The 21,568-nt window shown below is 51.9% G+C and overlaps 1 protein-coding gene across 2 annotated transcripts in view; it reads left to right on the forward strand.

The window, feature by feature from the left end:
- The first annotated feature begins 5,756 nt into the window (after positions 1–5,756).
- ABR (ABR activator of RhoGEF and GTPase) overlaps positions 5,757–21,568 on the forward strand; it is a 219,670-nt gene continuing 203,858 nt past the window's right edge. The window contains exon 1 of one of the 2 annotated variants that reach the window (XM_030800499.1): positions 5,757–6,686. In XM_030800499.1, the coding sequence (XP_030656359.1) occupies positions 5,828–6,686 (859 nt within the window). In that variant the 5' untranslated portion in view covers positions 5,757–5,827. The remainder of the gene's footprint in view (positions 6,687–21,568) is intronic. The other variant, XM_030800500.1, reaches the window with a different exon arrangement.

Below are 21,568 nucleotides of genomic sequence, written 5' to 3' on the forward strand. Positions count from 1 at the left end.
AGACCCTATCTCTTTTTTTTTTCTTTTTTTTTTTTTTTTTTTTCAAGATGGAGTCTCACTCTGTCGCCCAGGCTGGAGTACGGTGGCACGATCTCTGTTCACTGCAACCTCCGCCTCCCAGGTTCAAGTGCTCCTCCTACCTCAACTCCTACCTCACCCGAGTAGCTGGGATTACAGGCACCTGCCATCACACCCGGCTAATTTTTGTATTTTTAGTAGAGATGGGGTTTCACCATGTTGGCCAGGCTAGTCTCGAACTCCTGACCTCAGGTGATCCACTCGCCTCTGCCTCCCAAAGTGCTGGGATTACAGGCATGAGCCACTGCGCCCGGCCTACCCTGTCTCTTAAAAAAAAAAAAAAATCCAGCCGACTAGCTGTGTGACTTCTAACCTCTTTGACCTTCCATTTCTGTCTGTCTGAAGCAGCGACAATAATACCTTCTTCACAGGGTTGTTGTGAGGAATTAGAAGAGATAAAAAAATGTATGGCAGCTAGAGGTGTGGGCTCGGTAAATGTCAGTCCCCTACCCCGTCCCCATGAAGACCCAGAGCCAAGTCATAAAGCTGAGCGATCCACCAGCTGGGGACAATGCAGGCTGCTCCTGGGATCTGTTTACAGAAGATGATGTGTGCTGACATTTCCAGCTCTACTGGTCCTTGTGAAAAAAATTAGTGGTATTGGTAACAATTTCCTTGGGCCAAAAGAGAATCATACCACGGCTTTAATTAAAGGACAGATTTGAAACTATCCTCGCAGGGAACTTGCACATTCAGAAATGGATGCGTATTAGTAACCTATAGTTTTCTTTTTCTTGGTGCATTTAAATATACATATTGAAACAGTTTCCAATCAATATGCTGTTGCCCGGGGTCATCCATCACTTCTGGACTGCTCTTCCTCTCCCATTCTGAAATCTTTACAGAGGCCAAGATGTCGTGGACTCCCTTTGATGGACTCTCCCTGGCACGGGCTGGGCGATAGGCATTGGAAGCTTCTCAGTCCTCAGTGGACAAAGGAGATTGTGATGACCCCTGGGGTGTGCAGCGAAGGTGGGAGAGAAAGCAGGTTGAGGAACTAGGTGATGGATTGAGAAATCACTCAAACTGGGGAATAGTAAGTTAGTGCATTTTATTTTTATTGTTTATTTATTTATTTTTGAGATGGAGTTTCGCTCTTGTTGCCCAGGATGGAGTGCAATGGCGCAATCTCGGCTCACTGCAACCTCTGCCTCCCGGGTTCAAGCAGTTCTCCTGTCTCAACCTCCTGAGTAGCTGGGATTACAGGCACCCACCACTATACCAGGCTAATTTTTGGTATTTTTAGTAGAGACAGGGTTTCAACATGTTGGCCAGGCTGGTCTCGAACCCCTGACCTCAGGTGATCCGCCCACCTCGGCCTTCCAAAGTGCTGGGATTACAGGCAAGAGCCACCACGCCCGGCCAAAGTAGTGTATTTTAAAACACATCGGCGGGGCATGGTGGCTCATGCCTGTAATCCCAGCACTCTCGGAGGCCGAGGTGGGCGGGTCACCTGAGGTCAGGGGTTCGAGACCAGCCTGGTCAACATGGCGAAACCCCGTCTCTACTAAAAATATAAAAATTAGCCGGGTGTGGTGGCACATGCCTGTAATCCCAGCCACTCGGGAGGCTGAGGCAGGAGAGTCACTTGAACCTGGGAGGCGGAGGTTGCAGTGAATGGGGATTGCACTCCAGCCTGGGGGACAGAGTGAGACTCCATCTCAAAAAAATAATAATAATAATAACAAAAAACATATCCATTTCTCCATAGCAGTCTGGCATGAAGACAAACACTGGGATGATTCATGCCAGTGGCACACCAAGTTAAAAAGAAAGAGGCCGGGTGTGGTGGCTCACGCCTGTAATCCCAGCACTTTGGGAGGCCGAGGTGGGCGGATCACGAGGTCAGGAGATTGAGACCATCCTGGCTAACACGGTGAAACCCCACTTCTTTTTTTTTTTGAGACGGAGTCTCACTCTGTCACCTGGCTGGAGTGCAGTGGCGCAATCTTGGCTCACTGCAAGCTCCGCCTCCCGGGTTCACACCATTCTCCTGCCTCAGCCTCTCCGAGTAGCTGGGACTACAGGCGCCCGCCACCACGCCCGGCTAAATTGTTGTATTTTTAGTAGAGACAGGGTTTCACCGTGGTCTCGATCTCCTGACCTCATGATCCGCCCGCCTCGGCCTCCCAAAGTGCTGGGATTACAAGCGTGAGCCACCGCGCCCGGCCGGTGAAACCCCATTTCTACTAAAAATACAAAAAATTAGCCAGGCGTGGTGGCAGGTGCCTGTAGTCCCAGCTACTCAGGAGGCTGAGGCAGGAGAATGGCGCGAACCCAGGAGGTGGAACTTGCAGTGAGCTGAGATCGCGCCACTGCATTCCAGCCTGGGCGACAGAGCGAGATTCTGTCTCAGAAAAAAAAAGAAAAAAGAAAAAGCAAGGAAGAGGGATATTAGTAAAATGAGTAAACATAGACTTTGGCAAGAAAGGAAATTCTTTCTTGGAGTTGACGTGTGGGAAGCAAATGTGCCCCAGTCCGGAGTGATTCAGGACAGGAGAAGCCCAGCAGGAGGCAAGCGGGGGTGGTTCATGCATCTGTCTGTTCGTTCGTTCATTTCTTTCCTTCAGCAATTGTCAGTCATCTCTATACCACACTCTGCGAGAAGGTGCCGGAATACAAAAATGAAAAAAGACACAATCTCTGCACTTGAGGGGTTCTTAGCGTAGGGGAAACAAAAGGTCTCTCTAGTCACTATAATAAAGTGGAGTCCAATGTGGTGCCTCACGCCCGTAATCCCAGCACAGTGGAGGCCAGGGCAGGCTGATTGCTTGAGCCTAGGAGTTCCAGACCAGCCTGGGCAACACAGTGAGACCCCCATCTCTGCAAAAAATACAAAAATTAGCCAGGCATTATGGCACATGCCTGTAGTCCAGCTACTCCGCGGGCTGAGGAGGGAGGATGGCTTCAGCCCAGGGGGTCCAGGCTGCAGTGAGCAGTAATTGTGCCAGTGCCCTATGGGTGGAATAGCCCCAGTGGCTCATGCTGGTAATCCCAGCACTTTGGGAGGCAGAGAGGGTGGACTGCTTGACCCCAGGAGTTCAAGATGAGCCTGGGCAACATGAGATGATGGGGGCAACAGCAGTGACCATGACTTTGAGATGGTGGATTTGTCTTGTTTTTTGGGGGGATTTTTTATTTTTTTTTGAAACAGAGTCTCGCTCTTTCACCCAGGCTGGAGCGCAATGGCGTGATCTTGGCTCACTGCAGCCTTTGCCTCTTGGGTTCAAGCCATTCTCCTGCCTCAGCCTCCCTTGGGAGTAGCTGAGATTACAGGCACCCGCCACCACACCCGGCTAATTTTTGTATTTTTAGTAGAGATGGGATTTCATCGTGTTGGCCAGGCTGGTCTCAAAATCCTGACCTTAGGTCATCCACTTGCCTCGGCCTCCCAAAGTACTGGGATTATAGGCGTGAGCCACCGCACCCAGCCAAGATGGTGGATTTGAAAGTTGTTCCATTTGCTCATGGCCCCCTGCCGGTTCAGGGACTGAGATGAGGTGGAGAAGCTGGTGCCTCTCTACAGGAAAAGAAACAAAAAAAGGTGGAACAAGGGCAAACAAAGATAAAAGGCAGGCATGAGATCCAATGCTGATACAAACAAGGGTGAGGAGGGGCTGAAAAGTTTCATCAGAGAGGGAGGTCCCCAGGCAGGGGGGACTTTTGCAAGCGTGTAGGGAGAGATGAGAAGTTCCAAGGAAAAGGAAAAGGGAAGAAGGCAGAGAGAGGTGGGCAGAGACCAGATGTAGGAGGACTTTCTGTGTCATGCCAAGGAGTCTGGACTCCACCTTGTAGGTGACGGGAGCCAAGACAGGGCTTGGCGCAAACACATGGGACATTTGTGGTTAAGAAACATCTTCCTTGCTTCCTTGTGGCCTTGAGGGATGAATTAAGGGGCTGGAAAAGTGGGAGCAGGACGGCCTGTGCCCATGGTTCAGGTGAGAGCCGGGTGGGTGGCAGGGACTACGGAGAAGGTGGCTGAGTTTAGCTCCAGTCCCCAAAAGGCGCTGTGGGGAGGAAGAATTTCCGGTTGTCAAAGTCAGCCTCTTAGATCAATTTCTTTTTTTTTATTTCTTTTTTTTTTTTTTTTTTTTTTTTTTGAGACGGAGTCTCACTCTTGTCGCCCAGGCTGGAGTGCAGTGGTATGATCTTGGCTCACTACAACCTCTGCCTCCCAGGTTCAAGCAATTCTGTTGCCTCAGCCTCCCGAGTAGCTGGGATTACAGGCGTCCGCCACCACGCCCGGCTAATTTTTGTATTTTTGTAGAGACAGAGTTTCCCCATGTTGGCCAGGCTGGTCTCGAACTCCTGACCTCAGGTGATCTGCCCGCCTCGGCCTCCCAAAGTTGCTGGGATTACAGGCGTGAGCCACCGCGCCCGGCCTCTTAGATCAATTTCTTCATGCTTAAAATGAAGGAAACGTGAATCATTGATAAGGTGTCCCCTCTTTAAGAAAGCACGAGATGGTTTATCAGGGCCTCTTTTCGCAGGCCGTGGGGCCTCATCCACAACCCTGGTCCTTGCTCAGCCAGGTGCAGAGGGCAGGGCCATGTGGGATCCCCGTCTCCAGGCCCCCTCTCCAGCTCCGGTTTCTTTCTTTCTTTTTTTGAGACGGAGTTTCGCTCTTGTTGCCCAGGCTGGAACACAGTGCCGCGATCTTGGCTCACTGCAACCTCCACCTCCCAGGTTCAAGCGATTCTCCTCCCTCAGCCTCCCGAGTAGCTGGGATTACAGGCACGTGCCACTATGCCCAGCTAATTTTGTATTTTTAGTAGAAACGGGGTTTCTCCATGTTGGTCAGGCTCGTCTCGAACTCCCGACCTCAGGTGATCCGCCCGCCTCCGCTTCCCAAAGTTCTGGGATTACAGGCGTGAGCCACCGCGCCCTACCCAGCTCCCATTTCTTGTCCTCCCCAGGGGAAGTGTCTGAGGCCGTAAAGAGGAGATGGAATGGGGGGTCCTCGTAGACACCCAGGCGGACCCTCCGCCAGGCCGCGGCCCCTGCAGCCGCGGTTGGACTCAGTCCCCCGGGAGTCCAGCTTTGAGGTCCCGGGCGCCTCCAGCAGAGCCGCTTGGCGCTGTCATCCTTGAGTGTTTTTCCCGGAAAAGCTTCAGTGAGAAGAGGAGAGAAGCTTACAGGGGCCAACAGAACCCCAAAGCGTTACCCCCAGATTTGGATTAAACTGCTCCGTGATTTTCGTCAAGTGAGTTTAAGGCATGATCGCGCCACTGTGCTCCAGCCTGGGCGACAGAGCGAGACCTGGCCTCAAAAAAGGAAAATCAATCAATCAATCAATCAATCAACCCCCGCGCAGGGCGACCCCACGGGTCCGCAGTGACACCAGCCACGCCGCCTTCAGCCCCCACGTCTTCCCCCGGCCGGGCAGGAGGGTGTCCGGGGCCCCGCGCTCGGGTGCAGGGAGCGGGGCCAACAGGGGAGCGGGGCGGGCGGGGTCCGGGGCCCGCAGCGCGCGGCGGGGAAGGCTCGAGTCGAGGCCCCGCAGCTCCCGCCCTCCCCCGGCGGCTCCGCGGCCCGAGCTGGCTGTGGGATGCCCGGGGCGGGTTCTCATCCCCCAGGCGCCCGCCCCCGCCTCGGGGAGCCGCTGACGTCAGGGAGGCGAAACCCAGGAGGAGAAGAAGAAGAAGAGGAAGAAGAAGGGGAAAAGGCGCGAGAGCGGAAGGGGAAACTTGATTTTTCCTCTGTCTCTTCGGGGCCGCGGGGAAGGGTCGGCGCGGACGGAGCTCGGGGCATGTGGGACCCTCGCGCGTTCGAGCGGCGCTGGCGGGCCGAGTTCCCCGGGGCGGAGGCGCCGGTCCCGAGGCTGGAGTCGGTGCGGGACGCGGAGCGGGAGCTGGAGCGCTGCAGACTCAACCTGGAGCGGCTGCAACAGGTGCTGGCGGAGGAGCGGCTCAAAGCCTCCCTCCTGCAGGCCGCGCTGGCCGGGGGCGGCGGCGGCGGAGACTCCGGGGACCCCGGGCGCCCCGACCCCGAGGCTGAGTCTTCCCGCGGGGACCCCGGGCGCCCCGACCCCGAAGCTGAGTCTCCCCACGCGGACCTGCCCGCCGGGCCCGGGGCGGCCGGAGAAGCGGGCGGGGGAAGGAGCTGGGCCGACGCCGTCCACCAGCAGCTCCTGCAGCCGCAGCTGCGGTTCCGGGCCCGGGAGGACGACGCGCCCCTCGGGGACCCCCACGCGGCTCCCGGCACGGACGAGGGGGGCGACGGCAGCGACCACGACTTCGAGATGGTGGATTTCAACGAGAAGTTCGTCCTCAGCCACTGGCTGGTGGCCCCTTGCCGGTTCGGGACCCGCGAGGAGGCGGAGAGGCCGGGGCGGGCGTGCAGCCCCCACCGCTGGATGCACCTGATCCCCGGGGGGCGGCGGCCGCAGCGGGGGACCCGCGACCTGGAGCAGCCGGAGGCCGAGGCCAAGGACCGCCCGGGCTCGCCCCTCGCCACGGAGGAGACCCGCAGGCGCGAGCGCCTCCCCGCGTGGAGGCGCCAGAGGTTCCTGCGGGTGCCAGAGCGGGACTCGCCCGGCCACAGCTCGCCGGAAAGAGACAGCGACGGCAGCCGGCACAGCTCCGACCGCGAGGACGGCTTCTCCGCAGGTGGGCGCCCCCCTCAGACCCCCGCTCCCCGCCGCGACCCCCCACAACCCCCTAGACTCCGCCGCGCGCCCCCCACCCCGGGTTGCTGGGACCCCTTCCTGGCCGACTCCGCGGCCCTGTTTAACCTCAAGCTCGGGGCTGGGGAGCGGGCGGGAAGGAGGGGGAGCTGCGCCTCTTTACCCCAAAGCCGCTTGTGGAACTTAGAAAAAATGTGCAAAGCGACGTTAAGCTCGGGAGACTCTATGAAAATGAACTTGTGGCGGCGGCGGGGGTGATGGAATGGGGCGTGTGGCCGGCCCGTGGGAGGAGCCTGAGCCCAGGCCTCAGCCTTTCAGCTCTGGCCATGACATCCCTCACCCTCCTCCCTCCGGCCCGACCCCGCCGGATTCCTTCGCACCACCGGATACTGTCACCCTTCTGTCTGTCACCCCTCTCTGCACACACTCCAGGGGCTTCGCATTTCCCGGAAATTCCCGATCCTTCTGAGCTCCGCTTTCCTAACCGTGGAAGGCCGAACCTTCCACTCAGTTTTCTGAACTTAGTCTTGTCTTCTCCAGGCTGCTCTGTGTGTTGGGGCCACATGCAAACTTCACGGAAGGTCCATGGCCCGCACCAGCCCCCTCTGCGGACTCGTTTTCTTCTTAGAAGGCGGCGCCTGGCCTCTTGGCTTTCTAGGAGTCTGGGAGCAAGAGAGGAAGGGGAAGGCTTAGGCCCGTCTAGTTTTCCAGCTGGCCTGGTGCCCAGAGATCATGTCTAGTCCAGCGTCTTCATTTGATAAAAGAGGAAACTGAAGCTCAGAAAGATTAAGTGCTCGTTGGGGAGAGCTGAGACCTTCACCGGGTCTCCTGTCATCTCTCTCCCCTCACATCTGCTCTGTTTTCTGAGGACAGGGCCTGGTCTTAGTCATCTTTGGACCCCCTTCTGGCGGTATGCACGGTGCCTTGCAGCAGTCAAAGCTCAATGAATAATGGCTGAATAAATGATTGCCTGGAATTGAGGGTCCACTGAGCTCTTTCTAGGTCAGGGAATGGGAACGGGGCTAAGGAGGAGAGGTCAGGTGGGGATGGGGGTGGCGTGGGAGCCCCTTGCTGTGTCTGCGAACTGTCACGGTCTCCTCAGCCACGCGGAAAGCAGGATACTGGTGGTGTCTGGTTGGGTCAAGCTGCAACATGAATTTAAGATGCCTTCCTGCTCAGTGAAGGAGGAAAAAAATTGATGCTGGGATTGTTCCAAAATCTCCATTATTAGATTTTATCTGGATGAGTTTGCATTTGAATGAAAAACTGTCCACTTTGCTAAAAGCACATTTGGAAGGTCCATCAAGTCATCTGTTTTAATCAATTACACTTATTCATTAGCAAAGATTTGCTGTGTTTCCCACAGGCAATGCTCTTGCCGCCCATGCTGGTAACATTTTTATATGTCTCTTTAACTTAAGGGAAGAGCCTGAAGATTTCACCTTAGTGCCAAGTTCCAAATGCCCTTGGTGGAGGCTACCCAGGTGGCCCCAGATGCTTCAGAGCTGGCTCCAATCCCATCTCCCCCCAGACCCACATCCATCACCCTCCCCGGGGTGCCCAGGACACTAGACTTTTCCCAGGGAGTGATTTTTTTTTTTTTTTTTTTTTTGAGACGGAGTCTCGCTCTGTCGCCCAGGCTGGAGTGCAGTGGCGCAATCTTGGCTCACTGCAAGCTCCGCCTCCCGGGTTCACGCCATTCTCCTGCCTCAGCCTCTCCGAGTAGCTGGGACTACAGGCGCCCGCCACCACGCCCGGCTAATTTTTTGTATTTTTAGTAGAGACGGGGTTTCACCGTGGTCTCGATCTCCTGACCTCGTGATCCGCCCGCCTCAGCCTCCCAAAGTGCTGGGATTACAAGCGTGAGCCACCGCGCCCGGCCGCCCAGGGAGTGATTTTTATTTCTGTGAGTCGTCGCCTGTCTCCCTTAGGACACTCTAGCACATAGGGCACCTTGATGTACGTTAGAAATCGGCGCTGCCCCTGGGAATTGCAAAAGATGCTCCCCTCTGGGTGGACCAATGATAACAAGAGTCACCTTCCTCTGGACTACAGACGTGAGCCGGGGCACGTGTCTGGCACTCATGGCTTTGGCTAGTGATGCCTGGGCTAGATTTCAGGCGCCATTCCAGGCCCCTCTGCAGGGCAAGCTCCTGTGGCAAACTGCACCGCTACGTGTTCGGGTTCTGCCTCTGTCTCCAAAGCCTCCTCAGTGAGGAAGTGAGTGGGGTGTACCTGCCCATGGTTACATGCATGCACACACATAAATGCATAGCAGCACATGTATACACATGGTACACTGCCACATACATGCATGCACACATATACACACACCTGCACATGTATACACGGTACACTGTTACATGCATGCACACACATACGCACATACCTGTACACGTATACACATGGCACATGGCCAAATACATGCATGCACACATATACACACATACCTGCACATGTATACACGGTACACTGCCACATTCATGCATGCACATACACATGCCAGCACACGTACATACATGGCACATGGCCACATACATGAATGCACACATATACACCTGCATGTGTACATACATGTGCACAATGCCACATACATGCATGGACACATACACACACAGCAGCACATGTATATACATGACACTGCCACATACATGCATGCACACACACGCATCTGCACACGTAAACACATGGCACACTCATACATGCACACACATACACGCACACCTGCACACATATACATGTGCACGCTAGCATACATGCACTCACCTTCACATGTACATGCATGCGCACACACGCAACTGCGTATGTACATACATGTGCACAGTGCCACATAAATGCATGCACACACGTACCTGCACACCTGCACACGTATGTACATGGCACACGGTCACATACATGCACACACATGCACACCTACACGTATACACATGGCACAGTGCCACATATTCATGCACACACATACACACTTGCACACGTATATACATGGCACGCTGCCACATACATGCATGCACACAGACACCTGCACATCTACATACATGTGCACACTGCCACATACATGTGTGCACACACAATCTAGGAGAAAGAGCCTTCATGCATACAGGGAGGCATTAGAGTGGAGCGATTAAGGGAAGGGGTTTTCACACTGGGTAACAGCTCATTGAAATTAGTGCAGTTGGCAACAGAAGCACCCGGGAGGTCTTCCTTGGCCACCCTTGTCCTTTGCTGCTTCATTTTTCTCTACAGCATTCCACAAATTACCACCGTGGATGCTACAATTTTGCATGTGGGTCTCATTCACTGTCTCCCTCCAGTCAAATGCAAGCTCCAGGCGAGCAGGGGTTTTTCTCTCTAAAGATGAGTGCATTGGCCACGGCGAGTATTATTCTGTTTTTGGACTCCGTTTCGATTATATGTGGATGTGTATGTGTACACTGGGAGCTGATGTAGAATGTATTTCTTGCTGTGAGCTGAACAAAAAGGTTTGAAAACACGGATTAAAACCATGTTTCTGAAGCTAGACTGCCTGTGTGACACGGGGAGAAGTTATTTGACTTTTCTGAGCCTGAGTCTCCTGATTTGTAAAATGAGGTTAATAAGCACCTCTTCTCTCCTACTGTTAATATGAGAAATAAATGGATCATATTTCTAAAGGATTTTGGACAGGTCCTGGCACGTAGTAAGCACCCATAATGTTAATTAACCACTACTACAGGTCATTTTTCTTTGAGTTGTTTCTTTTTTCTTTTTCTTTTTTGTTGAGACAGAGTACCGCTCTGTCACCTAGACTGGAGTGCAGTGGCACCATTTCGGGTCCCTGCAACCCCTGCCTCCTGGGTTCAAGTGATTCTCCTGCCTTGGCCTCCTGAGTAGCTGGGATGACAAGAGTGTGCCACTACGCCCAGCTAATTTTTTTTTTTTTTTTTTTTTGAGACGGAGTCTCGCTCCGTCGCCCAGGCTGGAGTGCAGTGGCGCAATCTTGGCTCACTGCAAGCTCGGCGTCCTGGGTTCATGTCATTCTCCTGCCTCAGCCTCTCCGAGTAGCTGGGACTACAGGCGCCCGCCACCACGCCCGGCTAATTTTTTTTTGTATTTTTAGTAGAGACGGGGTTTCACCGTGGTCTCGATCTCCTGACCTCGTGATCCGCCCGCCTCGGCCTCCCAAAGTGCTGGGATTACAAGCGTGAGCCACCGTGCCCGGCCAACACCCAGCTAATTTTTGTATTTTAGATGAGATGGGGTTTCACCATATTGTCCAGGCTGGTCTTGAACTCCTGACCTCAGGTGATCCGTCTGCCTCGGCCTCCCAAATTGCTGGGATTACAGGCCCGAGCCACCGTGCCCGGCCGAGTTGCTTCCTCAGAGCTTCCCACTCCCCAGTCATTCTGGGTTGCAGGTGGTTTGGTTTTCTGTGATGCATGTGGCTGAGTACAATGGCTCACACCTGTAATTCCAGCACTTTGGGAGGCTGAGGTGGGAGGATTGCTTGAGGCTGGGAATTTGAGACCAGCCTGGGCAATACAGTGAGACCCCATTTCTTTCTTTCTGGTTTTTTTTTTTTTTTGAGATGGAGTCTCACGCTGTTGCCCAGGCTGGAGTGCAGTGGCGCCATCTGGGCTCCCTGCAAGCTCCGCCTCCCGGGTTCACGCCATTCTCCTGCCTCAGCCTCCTGAGTAGCTGGGACTACAGGCGCCTGCCACCACGCCTGTCTAATTTTTTGTATTTTTAGTAGAGATGGGGTTTCACCGTGTTAGCCAGGATGGTCTCGATCTCCTGACCTTGTGATCTGCCCATCTCAGCCTCCCAAAGTGCTGAGATTACAGGCATGAGCCACCATGCCCGGCGAGACCCCATTTCTAAGAAAAAAAAAAAAAAAATCAGTCAGATGTGGTGGTGTGAACCTATAGTCCCAGCTACTCAGGAGGCTGAAGTGGGAGGATCACGCGAACCCAGGAGGTCGAAGCTTCAGTGAGCTATGATTGTGCCACTGCACTCCAGCCTGGGAGACAGAGCGAGTCCCTGTCTGTCTCTAAAAAATATAAATGAATAAGAGATGTGTTTCCCCCTCCCAGCAAGGCTCTGACTCTTTCTAGAACCTTCCAGGCAGCAGGGCAGGACTCAAGGCAGAGGTCATCTTAGCTCATGAGTCTCTTTTTGCTGGATTGGCCTCCACCAGCAATCACACTCATATCTGCATTCAGAGGTCCTTAAGGTCAGGTTTTATGGGCCAATCCAGGCTTTGCCTTCGTCTCAGGGTTTCAGAGAAAGAACACGTGAGGCCTCACCTACAGAGGCCCAGAAGCAGAGGTGAAAAGGGCCATTTCCTTTCAGATGAGGGGCAGATTCCTAAGTCAAAACACATTTCGGCTTTTCTGTCCACGCACGATAGCAACATCAGAGTGTAAATAAGTCAGTCTGCCAATTCGCGTAGTATCTTCCTTTTAGCACCTTGTAGCCTTGCTCGGTACCAGAGAAGACAGACCAGGCCGTGTTGGTGTGGTGAGGAGTGGGGGGACGGGCAGAGCCGGGATCAGCTGTGTTGGGTGGCGCGTGCTGTGAAGTCAGGCCCGCCTCTCCCCAGGTGTGAGACCACGGGCCAGCCACTGACCCTTCCAAGCCTCCGTCTCTGTCAGATGGGAATAATAAACGTTGCTAACTCTGAGGGCTTACTTTTGCCAGCTCCTGTTCTGAGCACTTTATACGCTTTAATTCGTTGATTCCACACAGCACCTTCAGCAGATAGGCACTGATAGGGTTTGGCTCTGTGTCCCCACCCAAATCTCATCTCGAATTGTCATCCCCACGTGTTGAGGGAGGGACCTGGTGGGAGGCAACTGGATCATGGGGGCGGTCTCCCCCAGGCTGTTGTCCTGATCACGAGGGGAGTTCTCATGAGATCTGGTGGTTTTTAAGCATGTGGGAGGCACCTGGATCATGGGGGCGGTCTCCCCCAGGCTGTTGTCCTGATCAGAGGGGAGTTCTCATGAGATCTGGTGGTTTTTAAGCGTGTGGGAGGCACCTGGATCATGGGGGCGGTCTCCCCCAGGCTGTTGTCCTGATCACGAGGGGAGTTCTCATGAGATCTGGTGGTTTTTAAGCGTTTGGAAGTTCCCCCGCAGGGTTGCTCGCTCTCCTGCCGCCTTGTGAAGTAGGTGGTTGCTTTTCCTTTGCCTTCTGCGTGATTGTAAGTTTCCTGAGGCCTCCCCAGCCATGTGGAGCTGTGAGCCAATTAAACCTCATTCCTTTATAGATTACCCAGTCTGGGGTAGTTCTTTACAGCAGTGTGAACACGGACAAATACGGGTACTGTTATTATTTCCATTTTCCATGAGAATCACGAGGCCTGGAGAACTTCAATAACCCTGCCCATGGTCACCCAGCTTATAAATAGCCCTTAGGATTTGAACCCAGGCAGTCTGGCTTCCAACTCCATGCTTTCGAACACCAAGCTGGACCGCCTCAAATATTAGTCCTTACCTCTCAGGATAGTTTTTTTTTTTTCTGAGATGGAGTCTCGCTGTCGCCCAGGCTGGAGTGCAGTGGCATGATCTCGGCTCACTGCAAGCTCTGCCTCCCGGGTTCATGCCATTCTCCTGCCTCAGCGTCTCCGAGTAGCTGGGACTACAGGTGCCCGCCACCACGCCCGGCTAATTTTTTGTATTTTTAGTAGAGACGGGGTTTCACCGTGGTCTCGATCTTCTGACCTCGTGATCCGCCCACCTCAGCCTCCTGAAGTGCTGGGATTACAAGCGTGAGCCACCGTGCCCGGCCAAGATAGTTATGAAGATTAAATGCAAGAGAATATTTAAAGAGTTTAGCAGAACACCTGGTGTGGAGTGACCATGGAGGGTATTCGTGTCTCTCTGTGTGTGTGTGTGTGTGTGTGTGTGTGTGTGTTGTTATTGTTTTTTTTGTTTGTTTGTTTGAGATGGAGTCTTCTGAGTAGCTGAGATTACAGGTGCCTGCCACCAAGCCCAGCTAATTTTTATATTATTTTATTTATTTTTTTGAGATGGAGTATTGCTCTTGTCACCCAGGCTGGCATGTAATGGCAAGATCTTGGCTCACTGCAACCTCCGCCTCCTGAGTTCAAGCAATTCTCCAGCCTCAGTCCCCCAAGTAGCTGGGATTACGGGTGCCTGCCACCACACCCGGTTACTTTTTGTATTTTTAGTAGAGACAGGGTTTCACCATGTTGTTCAGGCTGGTCTTGAACTCCTGACCTCAGGTGATCTGCCCGACTCGGCCTCCCAGAGTGCTGGGATTACAGGCATGAGCCACTGTGCCTGGCCTATTTGATTTTATTTTAAGACAGGGTCTTACTCTCCCCAGGCTGGAGTGCAGTGGCACGAACACGGCTCACTGCAGCCTCTACCTCCTAGGCTCAAGCGATCCTCCCACCTCAGCCTCCCATGTAGCTGGAACTACAGGCACGTGCCACCACACCCAGCTAATTTTTAATTTTTTTGTAGAGACAGGGTCTCAGTATGTTGCCCAGGCTAGTCTAGAACTCCCAGGCTCAAGCGATCCTCGCTCCTCGGCCTCCAAAAGTGCTGAGATTAACAGATATGAGCCACTGCACCTGGCCCTGAGACTTTCTTTTTCATCTTTGTGGGAAATGAATTTCCTACTAGGTAGTCATGTTACCTGTAACCTGATTCATCTGTAACCTGATGGGTTTTCTGCCCTTCCCATCAGTGACTAATGAGATTGTTGCTTCAGGAAGAATTCCTTGTGTTCAGTGGATGTCTGAGTAACTTAATTTGAAGGATTGAATTTTCAGCCTCAGCTGCGATAGAGTAATTTTTTCCCATCCCTGTTGTGAAGAGATATTAAGAAGCCATTTGAGGCCGGGCACAGTGGCTCACGCCTGTAATCCCAGCACTTTGGGAGGCCGAGGTGGGTGGATCACTTGAGGTCAGGAGTTCAAGACCAGCCTGGCCAACATGGTGAAACCCCGTCTCTACTAAAAATACAAAAATTATCCGGGCAGAGTGGCACATACCTGTAATCCCAGCTACTTGGGTGGCTGAGGCAGGAGAACTGCGTGAACCCGGGAGGCAGAGGTTGCAGTGAGCCGAGATCGCGACTCTGCACTCCAGCTTGGTGACAGGGTGAAACTCCATCTCAAAAAAAAAAAAAAAAAAAAGATGGGATCCTCGATGGTGCTGTTACCGTTACTCTTCCTCGATGGTGTCTTTATTGTTGCTGTTATAAGTCCAGGAATTTTCAGTTGGCTAAACCAGGCCGCTGCTTATTTGAATCTCTCCAGGTAATAAAGTTTCCCAAGCCTTTTTGTTTGCCTCTTTCTCTCCTTTTTTACTTACCCCTGTCCCTACTCCAGAGGTATTTTATGTCTTCAGAGGAAGACCACCTTTCCAGGTCCCCTGGGGTCCCTGATGCTTCCCCGTCAAGCCCTGTCTCTCTTGGCGTCTGCAAAGCCACCAGCTGGCTTCTTATATTCTGTTTCCTAGGCAGATCCTTTCCGCCATTGCTCATTCTATCCGGCGTCTTTTCCCGTGCTCTTTCTGGCATTTGAGGAGCCCTCCCGCCTCAACTTCCCCAAACCAGCCCCTAAACCAACCCCTCCTTTAAGGGCTGATTTTCCGTGGAACCTGGGATTGGTTGATAGGGGTTTGCTGTATATGACAAAACTATAAAAAAGTAGCTTAAACAAGATAGAGGCTTATTTATCTCATAAGTAACAGAATCCCAGCGGCCAGCAGTCCGGGCGAGAGTATGGTGACTCCATGATCATCAGGAATGCAGGCTTTTCAGTCTTTCTGCTTCTCTGTCCTCAAGCTCGCCTCCTGGTCTGAAATAGCTGCTAGAGATCCAGCCATCACGTTCACGTTTCAGGCAGGAACGAGAAGAATGGGAAGAGGGGCGTAAGAGTGAGTGGTGGCTGTTGGTCTGCCTTTTAAGGCACTTTCCTGGGGAACCCTCCTCCTTGGACCAATTTTCTGTTTTTATCTTCCTTAGCCCCACCCTCGGAGCTATTAAGGAGAGGGCTGGGAAATGTAGTATTTTATCTGGGCGTATGGCCACCTCAAGTAAAATAGGGGCTCTGTTACAAGGAAAAATGGAAGAATTGATATTGCATAGACAGCTAGCAGCCTCTGGCACAGCCTTTTCCAATGACTCCAACCCATCTTGCGGTTCTTAGAGTGGACCCCACACGGCACAATTGTCTTATTATTATGCCATCTATTAATTTATTGACTCAGTAAACAAGTAACAACGGAGCCACTGCCCTGTGCAAGGCGCTAGCCTTTTACATGTTCACTGTGAAGCGTTGCTGTCAAACTAAGCGGTTAGCTGTTCCTTGAAAGCAGGCCCGTCGTTAGACCCCTTTTCTCTCTCACGACAGTATCTTTCACACGGCTGGGCTCATGGCCGGTACTCGATAAGTTCCTGGTTGATTTTAGAATAGTCACGAATGAGAAGCTCAGTGAAAAAAATACATTCCCTGCCTTGGTTTACTGTGCTGGAAAATGCTGGTCGTGTAAGGTTTGTTTTTAGCTTCTTCTGGTTTTGAGGAACCCACTGCGAGGAGGGTGGGGAGTGGGTCGCCTCCAAACATCAGGGCTGTGTTGTAGTCACAGGGACTCGTCCAGGTGTTGGGGCGGATTTGGCTGTTTTGGAAACTGGGCTCTGTATACCACAGTAGAATCATAGGCAGAAATCTCCGTGACCACCTGACTTTGTGTCACCGCTCTGTGTAGCTGTATTTACACCACTGAGTCTCTCCTGTTACTTCTGCACCGCGCAGCTGCAGAGTAAATCTGCAAGTCCTTCCGCAGGGATCCTGTTCCTGCCTTCCCATTTGACGCTCGCTACAGTCGGCCTGAGATAACACCGTCTGAGGGGAGGTTGCCTGGACCTCACGTCGCGTTTTCAACTGCTGAGAAAAATGATTACTTTAAATTTTTTTTTTTTTTGAGATGGAGTCTTGCTCTGTAGCCCAGGCTGGAGTGCAGTGGCGTGATCTCTGCTCACTGCAAGCTCTGCCTCCCGGGTTCATGCCATTCTCCTGCCTCAGCCTCCCGAGTAGCTGGGACTACAGGCGCCCGCCACCACGCCTGGCTAATTTTTTTGTATTTTTTGTAGTGACGGGGTTTCACCATGTTAGCCAGGATGGTCTCGATCTCCTGACCTCGTGATCCCCCTGCCTCGGCCTCCCAAAGTGCTGGGATTGATTACAGGCATGAGCCACCGCGCCCGGCCACTTTAAAATTTTTATTGACACAGAGCTGGGAAGGAACTAGAGTATCCTTAGCACCTACTCTCTGCAAAGCACTAGGTTAAGTGCTTTACCTACGCTGTCATGTTTAATTTTCAGAACAGCCTCCTGTTGTGCAGATGGGGAGACTGAGGCTCTGACTGGTTTCCCAGCAAACCCAAGATCTCTTAGTGCTAAGTGGTGGGGTTATTCATTCCTCAGTTTTAAAAATTAATTTTTATTTTATTTTATTTTATTTTTTATATTTGGGGCATGGAGTCTTGCTGTGTCGCCCAGGCTGGAGTGCAGTGGGGCATTCTCGGCTCACTGTAACCTCCACCTCCTGGGTTCAAGCGATTCTCCTGCCTCAGCCTCCTGAGTAGCTGGGATTGCAGGCATGTGCCACCACACCTGGCTAATTTTTGTATTTTTAGTACAGATGGGGTTTCACCATGTTGGCCAGACTGGTCTTGAACTGACTTCAGGTGATCCACCCACCTCGGCCTCCCAAAGTGCTGGGATTACAGGCGTGAGCCACCATGCCTGGCCAAAAATTAATTAATTTTTATTAGGAGATAATTTATGTTGGTCAGGCACAGTGGCTCATGCCTGTGATCCCAGCACTTTGGGAGGCTGAGGCAGGTGGATCATGGGGTCAGGAGTTCGAGACCAGCCTGGCCATCATGGTGAAACCCTGTCTCTACTAATGATACAAAAATTAGCTGGGCATGGTGGCGGGCACCTGTAATCTCAGCTACTCGGGAGGCTGAGGCAGGAGAATTGCTGGAACCCTGGAGGCAGAGGTTGCAGTGAGCCGAGATCGCGCCACTGAACTCCAGCCTGGGCGACACAGCAAGACTCCATCTCGGGCGGAAAAAAAAAGAGATAATTCATGTTTTATAAAATTCACCGTTTTAAAGTGTTTTATAAAATTCAACCTTTTGAAACGGTTATTAGAGGCCTGGCACAGTGGCTTGCGCCTGTAATCCCAGCACTTTGGGAGGCTGCGGCTGGAGGATCACCTGAGGTCAGGAGTTCGAGACCAGCCTGACCACCATGGCAAAACCCTGTCTCTACTAAAAATACAAAAATTAGCCAGGTGTGCTGGCGTGTGCCTCTAGTCCCAACCACTCAGGAGGCTGAGACTTGAGAATCTCTTGAACTCGGGAGGCGGAGGTTGCAGAGAGCCAAGATCGCGCCACTGCACTCCAGCCTGGGTGACAGTGAGACTTCGTCTCAAAAAAAAAAAAGAAAAAAGAATATCTAGACACTCATGTGATCATCCCTAATTTAAACCACTGCAATCACTGAATCTTCTGCCTCCAGGCCTTTCCCTCCAGCTCCCAGCTTTTATGTTCCACATTAAATCCAAATGATTTCTTTAGCCCCTAAGTCCAATTATGCACCCCCTGCTGGCATTCTTCAATGGCTTTCTGTCACCTACAAAGTAATAGCTGAGCTCCTTAGATGCAAATGTGCCAGGCCACCCGTGATCTCCACCTTCCCCCAGTGCAGGCACCTGATACCCCAGCAATGCTGAACTGCTCATCGTTTCCTGACTTACCTTTTGCACACTCGTTTTTCAGCATTCCCATGGATACGCCCTCTCCATGTTGTCCATGTGGCAGACGGGTTCCTATTCCTTCAAGTCTTGGCTAGGAGGCTGCCTCCTCTGTGAGGCCTTCCCCGCCTTCCCTGGGTGGAGCTAGGAGTTAGTTAGCTTTCAGACAGGAGTGCGTTTGGCAAACAACAGAAACCCTCTATCACAGTGGCTGTGGTAGGCAGAGTAATGGCTCCCAAACATGTCCGCATCCAAATCCCTGGAACTTGTATGTTACATTACATGGCAGAAGGAACTTTGCAGATGTGGTCAAATTGAGGACTTTTTTTTTTTTTTTTTTTTTTTTAAAGACAGAGTCTTGCTCTGTCACCCAGGCTGGAGTGCAGTGGTGCAGTCTCGGCTCACTGCAAGCTCTGCCTCCTGGGTTCAGGAGATTCTCCTGCCTCAGCCTCCCGAGTAGCTGGGACTACAGGCGCCCGCCACCACGCCCGGCTAATTTTTGTATTTTTAGTAGAGACGGGGTTTCACCACATTGGCCAGGATGGTCTTGATCTCTTGACCTCGTGATCCGCCTGCCTTGGCCTCGCAAAGTGCTGGGATTATAGGTGTGAGCCACCGCGCCCAGCCTTGTTTTTTTTTTGTTTTTTTTTTTTATTTTGAGATGGAGTCTCACTCTGTTGCCCAGGCTGGAGTGCAGTGTTACGATCTCGGCTCATTGCAACCTCTGCCTCCCAGGTCCAGGCGATTCTCCTGCCTCAGCCTCCTGAGTAGCTGGGATTACAGGCGTGAAACACCGCGCCTGGCTAACTTTTGTATTTTTAGTAGAGACAGGGTTTCACCACGTTGGCCAGGATGGTCTTGATCTCTTGACCTCGTGATCCGCCTGCCTTGGCCTGGATGGTCTTGATCTCTTGACCTCGTGATCCGCCTGCCTTGGCTTCCCAAAGTGCTGGGATTATAGGTGTGAGCCACGGCGCCCAGCCTTGTTTTTTTTTTTTTTTTTATTTTGAGATGGAGTCTCACTCTGTTGCCCAGGCTGGAATGCAGTGGTACTATCTCAGCTCATTGCAACCTCTGCCTCCCAGGTCCAGGCGATTCTCCTGCCTTGGCCTCCTGAGTAGCTGGGATTACAGGCGTGAAACACCGCGCCTGGCTAACTTTTGTATTAGTCTGAGACTTTAATGGGAGGCTGGTCACATAGGCACATCCTGCTATACAACCAGCCATGGCAAGAGAAAATAAGGACTCCAACAGTGAAATAAAACCAGATGCACATCATCAGTCTTGATGGCTTATGCAAAGGAAAATGATCAGCCTTACAGGATGGTTCATTGCTGCAGGTGCAAAATTATTAAATCACTAAGATGGTGAGAAGGATCCTCCTTGTCACCCATGAGCCAGGTGTGTGAGGCCATGGCTGGGCGTGGTGGCTCATGCCTGTAATCCCAGCACTTTGGAAGGCCAAGGCAGGTGGACCATTTGAGCTCAGGAGTTTGAGACCTGCCTGCTCAACATGGTGAAACCCCATCTCTACTAAAAAAAAAACAAAAATTATCCAGGTGTGGTGGCAGGCACCTGTAATCCCAGCTACTCAAGAAGCTGAGGCAGGATAATTGCCTGAACCCAGGAGGCAGAGGTTGCAGTGGGCCAAGATCACGCCACTGCACTCCAGCCTGGACAACAGAGTGAGACTCCGTCTCAAACAAACAAACGGATAGAAAAGGATACTACAATTAAACACCATGCAAACCTATTGTGTTCCTGATGTCATTGACCTTGTAGTATATTAACTTCATCTGTGAGGGTGGAAGGCCTAAAGATCTGATTGCTCAGCTCTCTCTCTGAAAAACGCGATTTCCTTGGGGATTTTGTACATTCGGAATGTATGAGGAATTCAGAGAAGTCTAGAAGTTCACTGCAATTTTCCAAGGTCTTTGTTCATTGGACTTGGGGGCCCATCTTGGCGACCTACTCATCACTTACAGCATTGTTTCAAATCATGAAGAACAGACTCATCAGCAAAAGTTTGAAATCGTCCATTTGTAATTTGGGGACAGCTGACTATAATGAGATGGTTTTGGCATGCTGGCGGTTGAGCAGAAGTGTAGGTTACACACATACTTTAATCAGTAAGTTCCCATGAGACTAAGGATCATTCTTCTCATTCTATACTAACAAGTCTAGAGACATTGAGTCACTGGTCCGTAGTCACACAGCTAACAAAGAACAGAGCCAGGATTGCAACACAGCTCTTTCTGGGGCCAAAGTTATTCTCTACTCCAGCTCACCACTAACTGTTAACCTCTCCAGACTGTAGCTCTTCACTTGAAAATAAGGTGATTGGACTAGATAATTTTCCAGACAGACCTAAATTATATGGACCCCAGTAAGTTAAATGAGCTGGGACTATGTACCAAGTAAGGTTAAGATCCTGGCTTTGAATCAGAGGAAATGGGTTTGGATCCAGGCTGTAGCCACTTGTTATTTTGTGTCCTTAACCAAGTTAATTCACCTGTCTATACGCCTATTTTCTTTTCTATACAGTGGGGACCATTGTACCTCACTTGGTGTTGCAAATGTTAAATGAAATAATGTAGCATGGGGGTCTGGCATATGGTGAGCGCTGTATAAATGAAAACAGCTACTGGTGTGATGATCAAGAGCACACTGTCAGAGGTGGCGGATTACTTGAGGTCAGGAGTTTGAGGCCAGCCTGGCCAACATGGTGAAACCCCGTCTCTACTAAAAAATACAAAAATTAGTCGGGCGTGATAGCACGCGCCTGTAATGCCAGCACTTTGGGAGGCCAAGGTGGGCGGATCACCTGAGGTCAGGAGTTCAAGAACAACCTGGCCAACATGGTGAAACCCCCTCTCTACTAAAAATACAAAAATTAGCTGAGCGTGGTGGCAGGCACCTGTAATCCCAGCTACTCGGGAGGCTGAGGCAGGAGAATCGCTTGAACCTGGGAGGTGGAGGTTGCAGTGAACTGAGATTGAGCCACTGCACTCCAGCCTGGTCCACAGAGCAAGACTCCATCTCAAAAAAACAAAATAAAATAAAATAAATAAGAGCACGCTGTATA

Source organism: Nomascus leucogenys, chromosome 19 (assembly GCF_006542625.1).
Source record: "Nomascus leucogenys isolate Asia chromosome 19, Asia_NLE_v1, whole genome shotgun sequence".
Lineage (NCBI taxonomy): Eukaryota > Metazoa > Chordata > Mammalia > Primates > Hylobatidae > Nomascus > Nomascus leucogenys.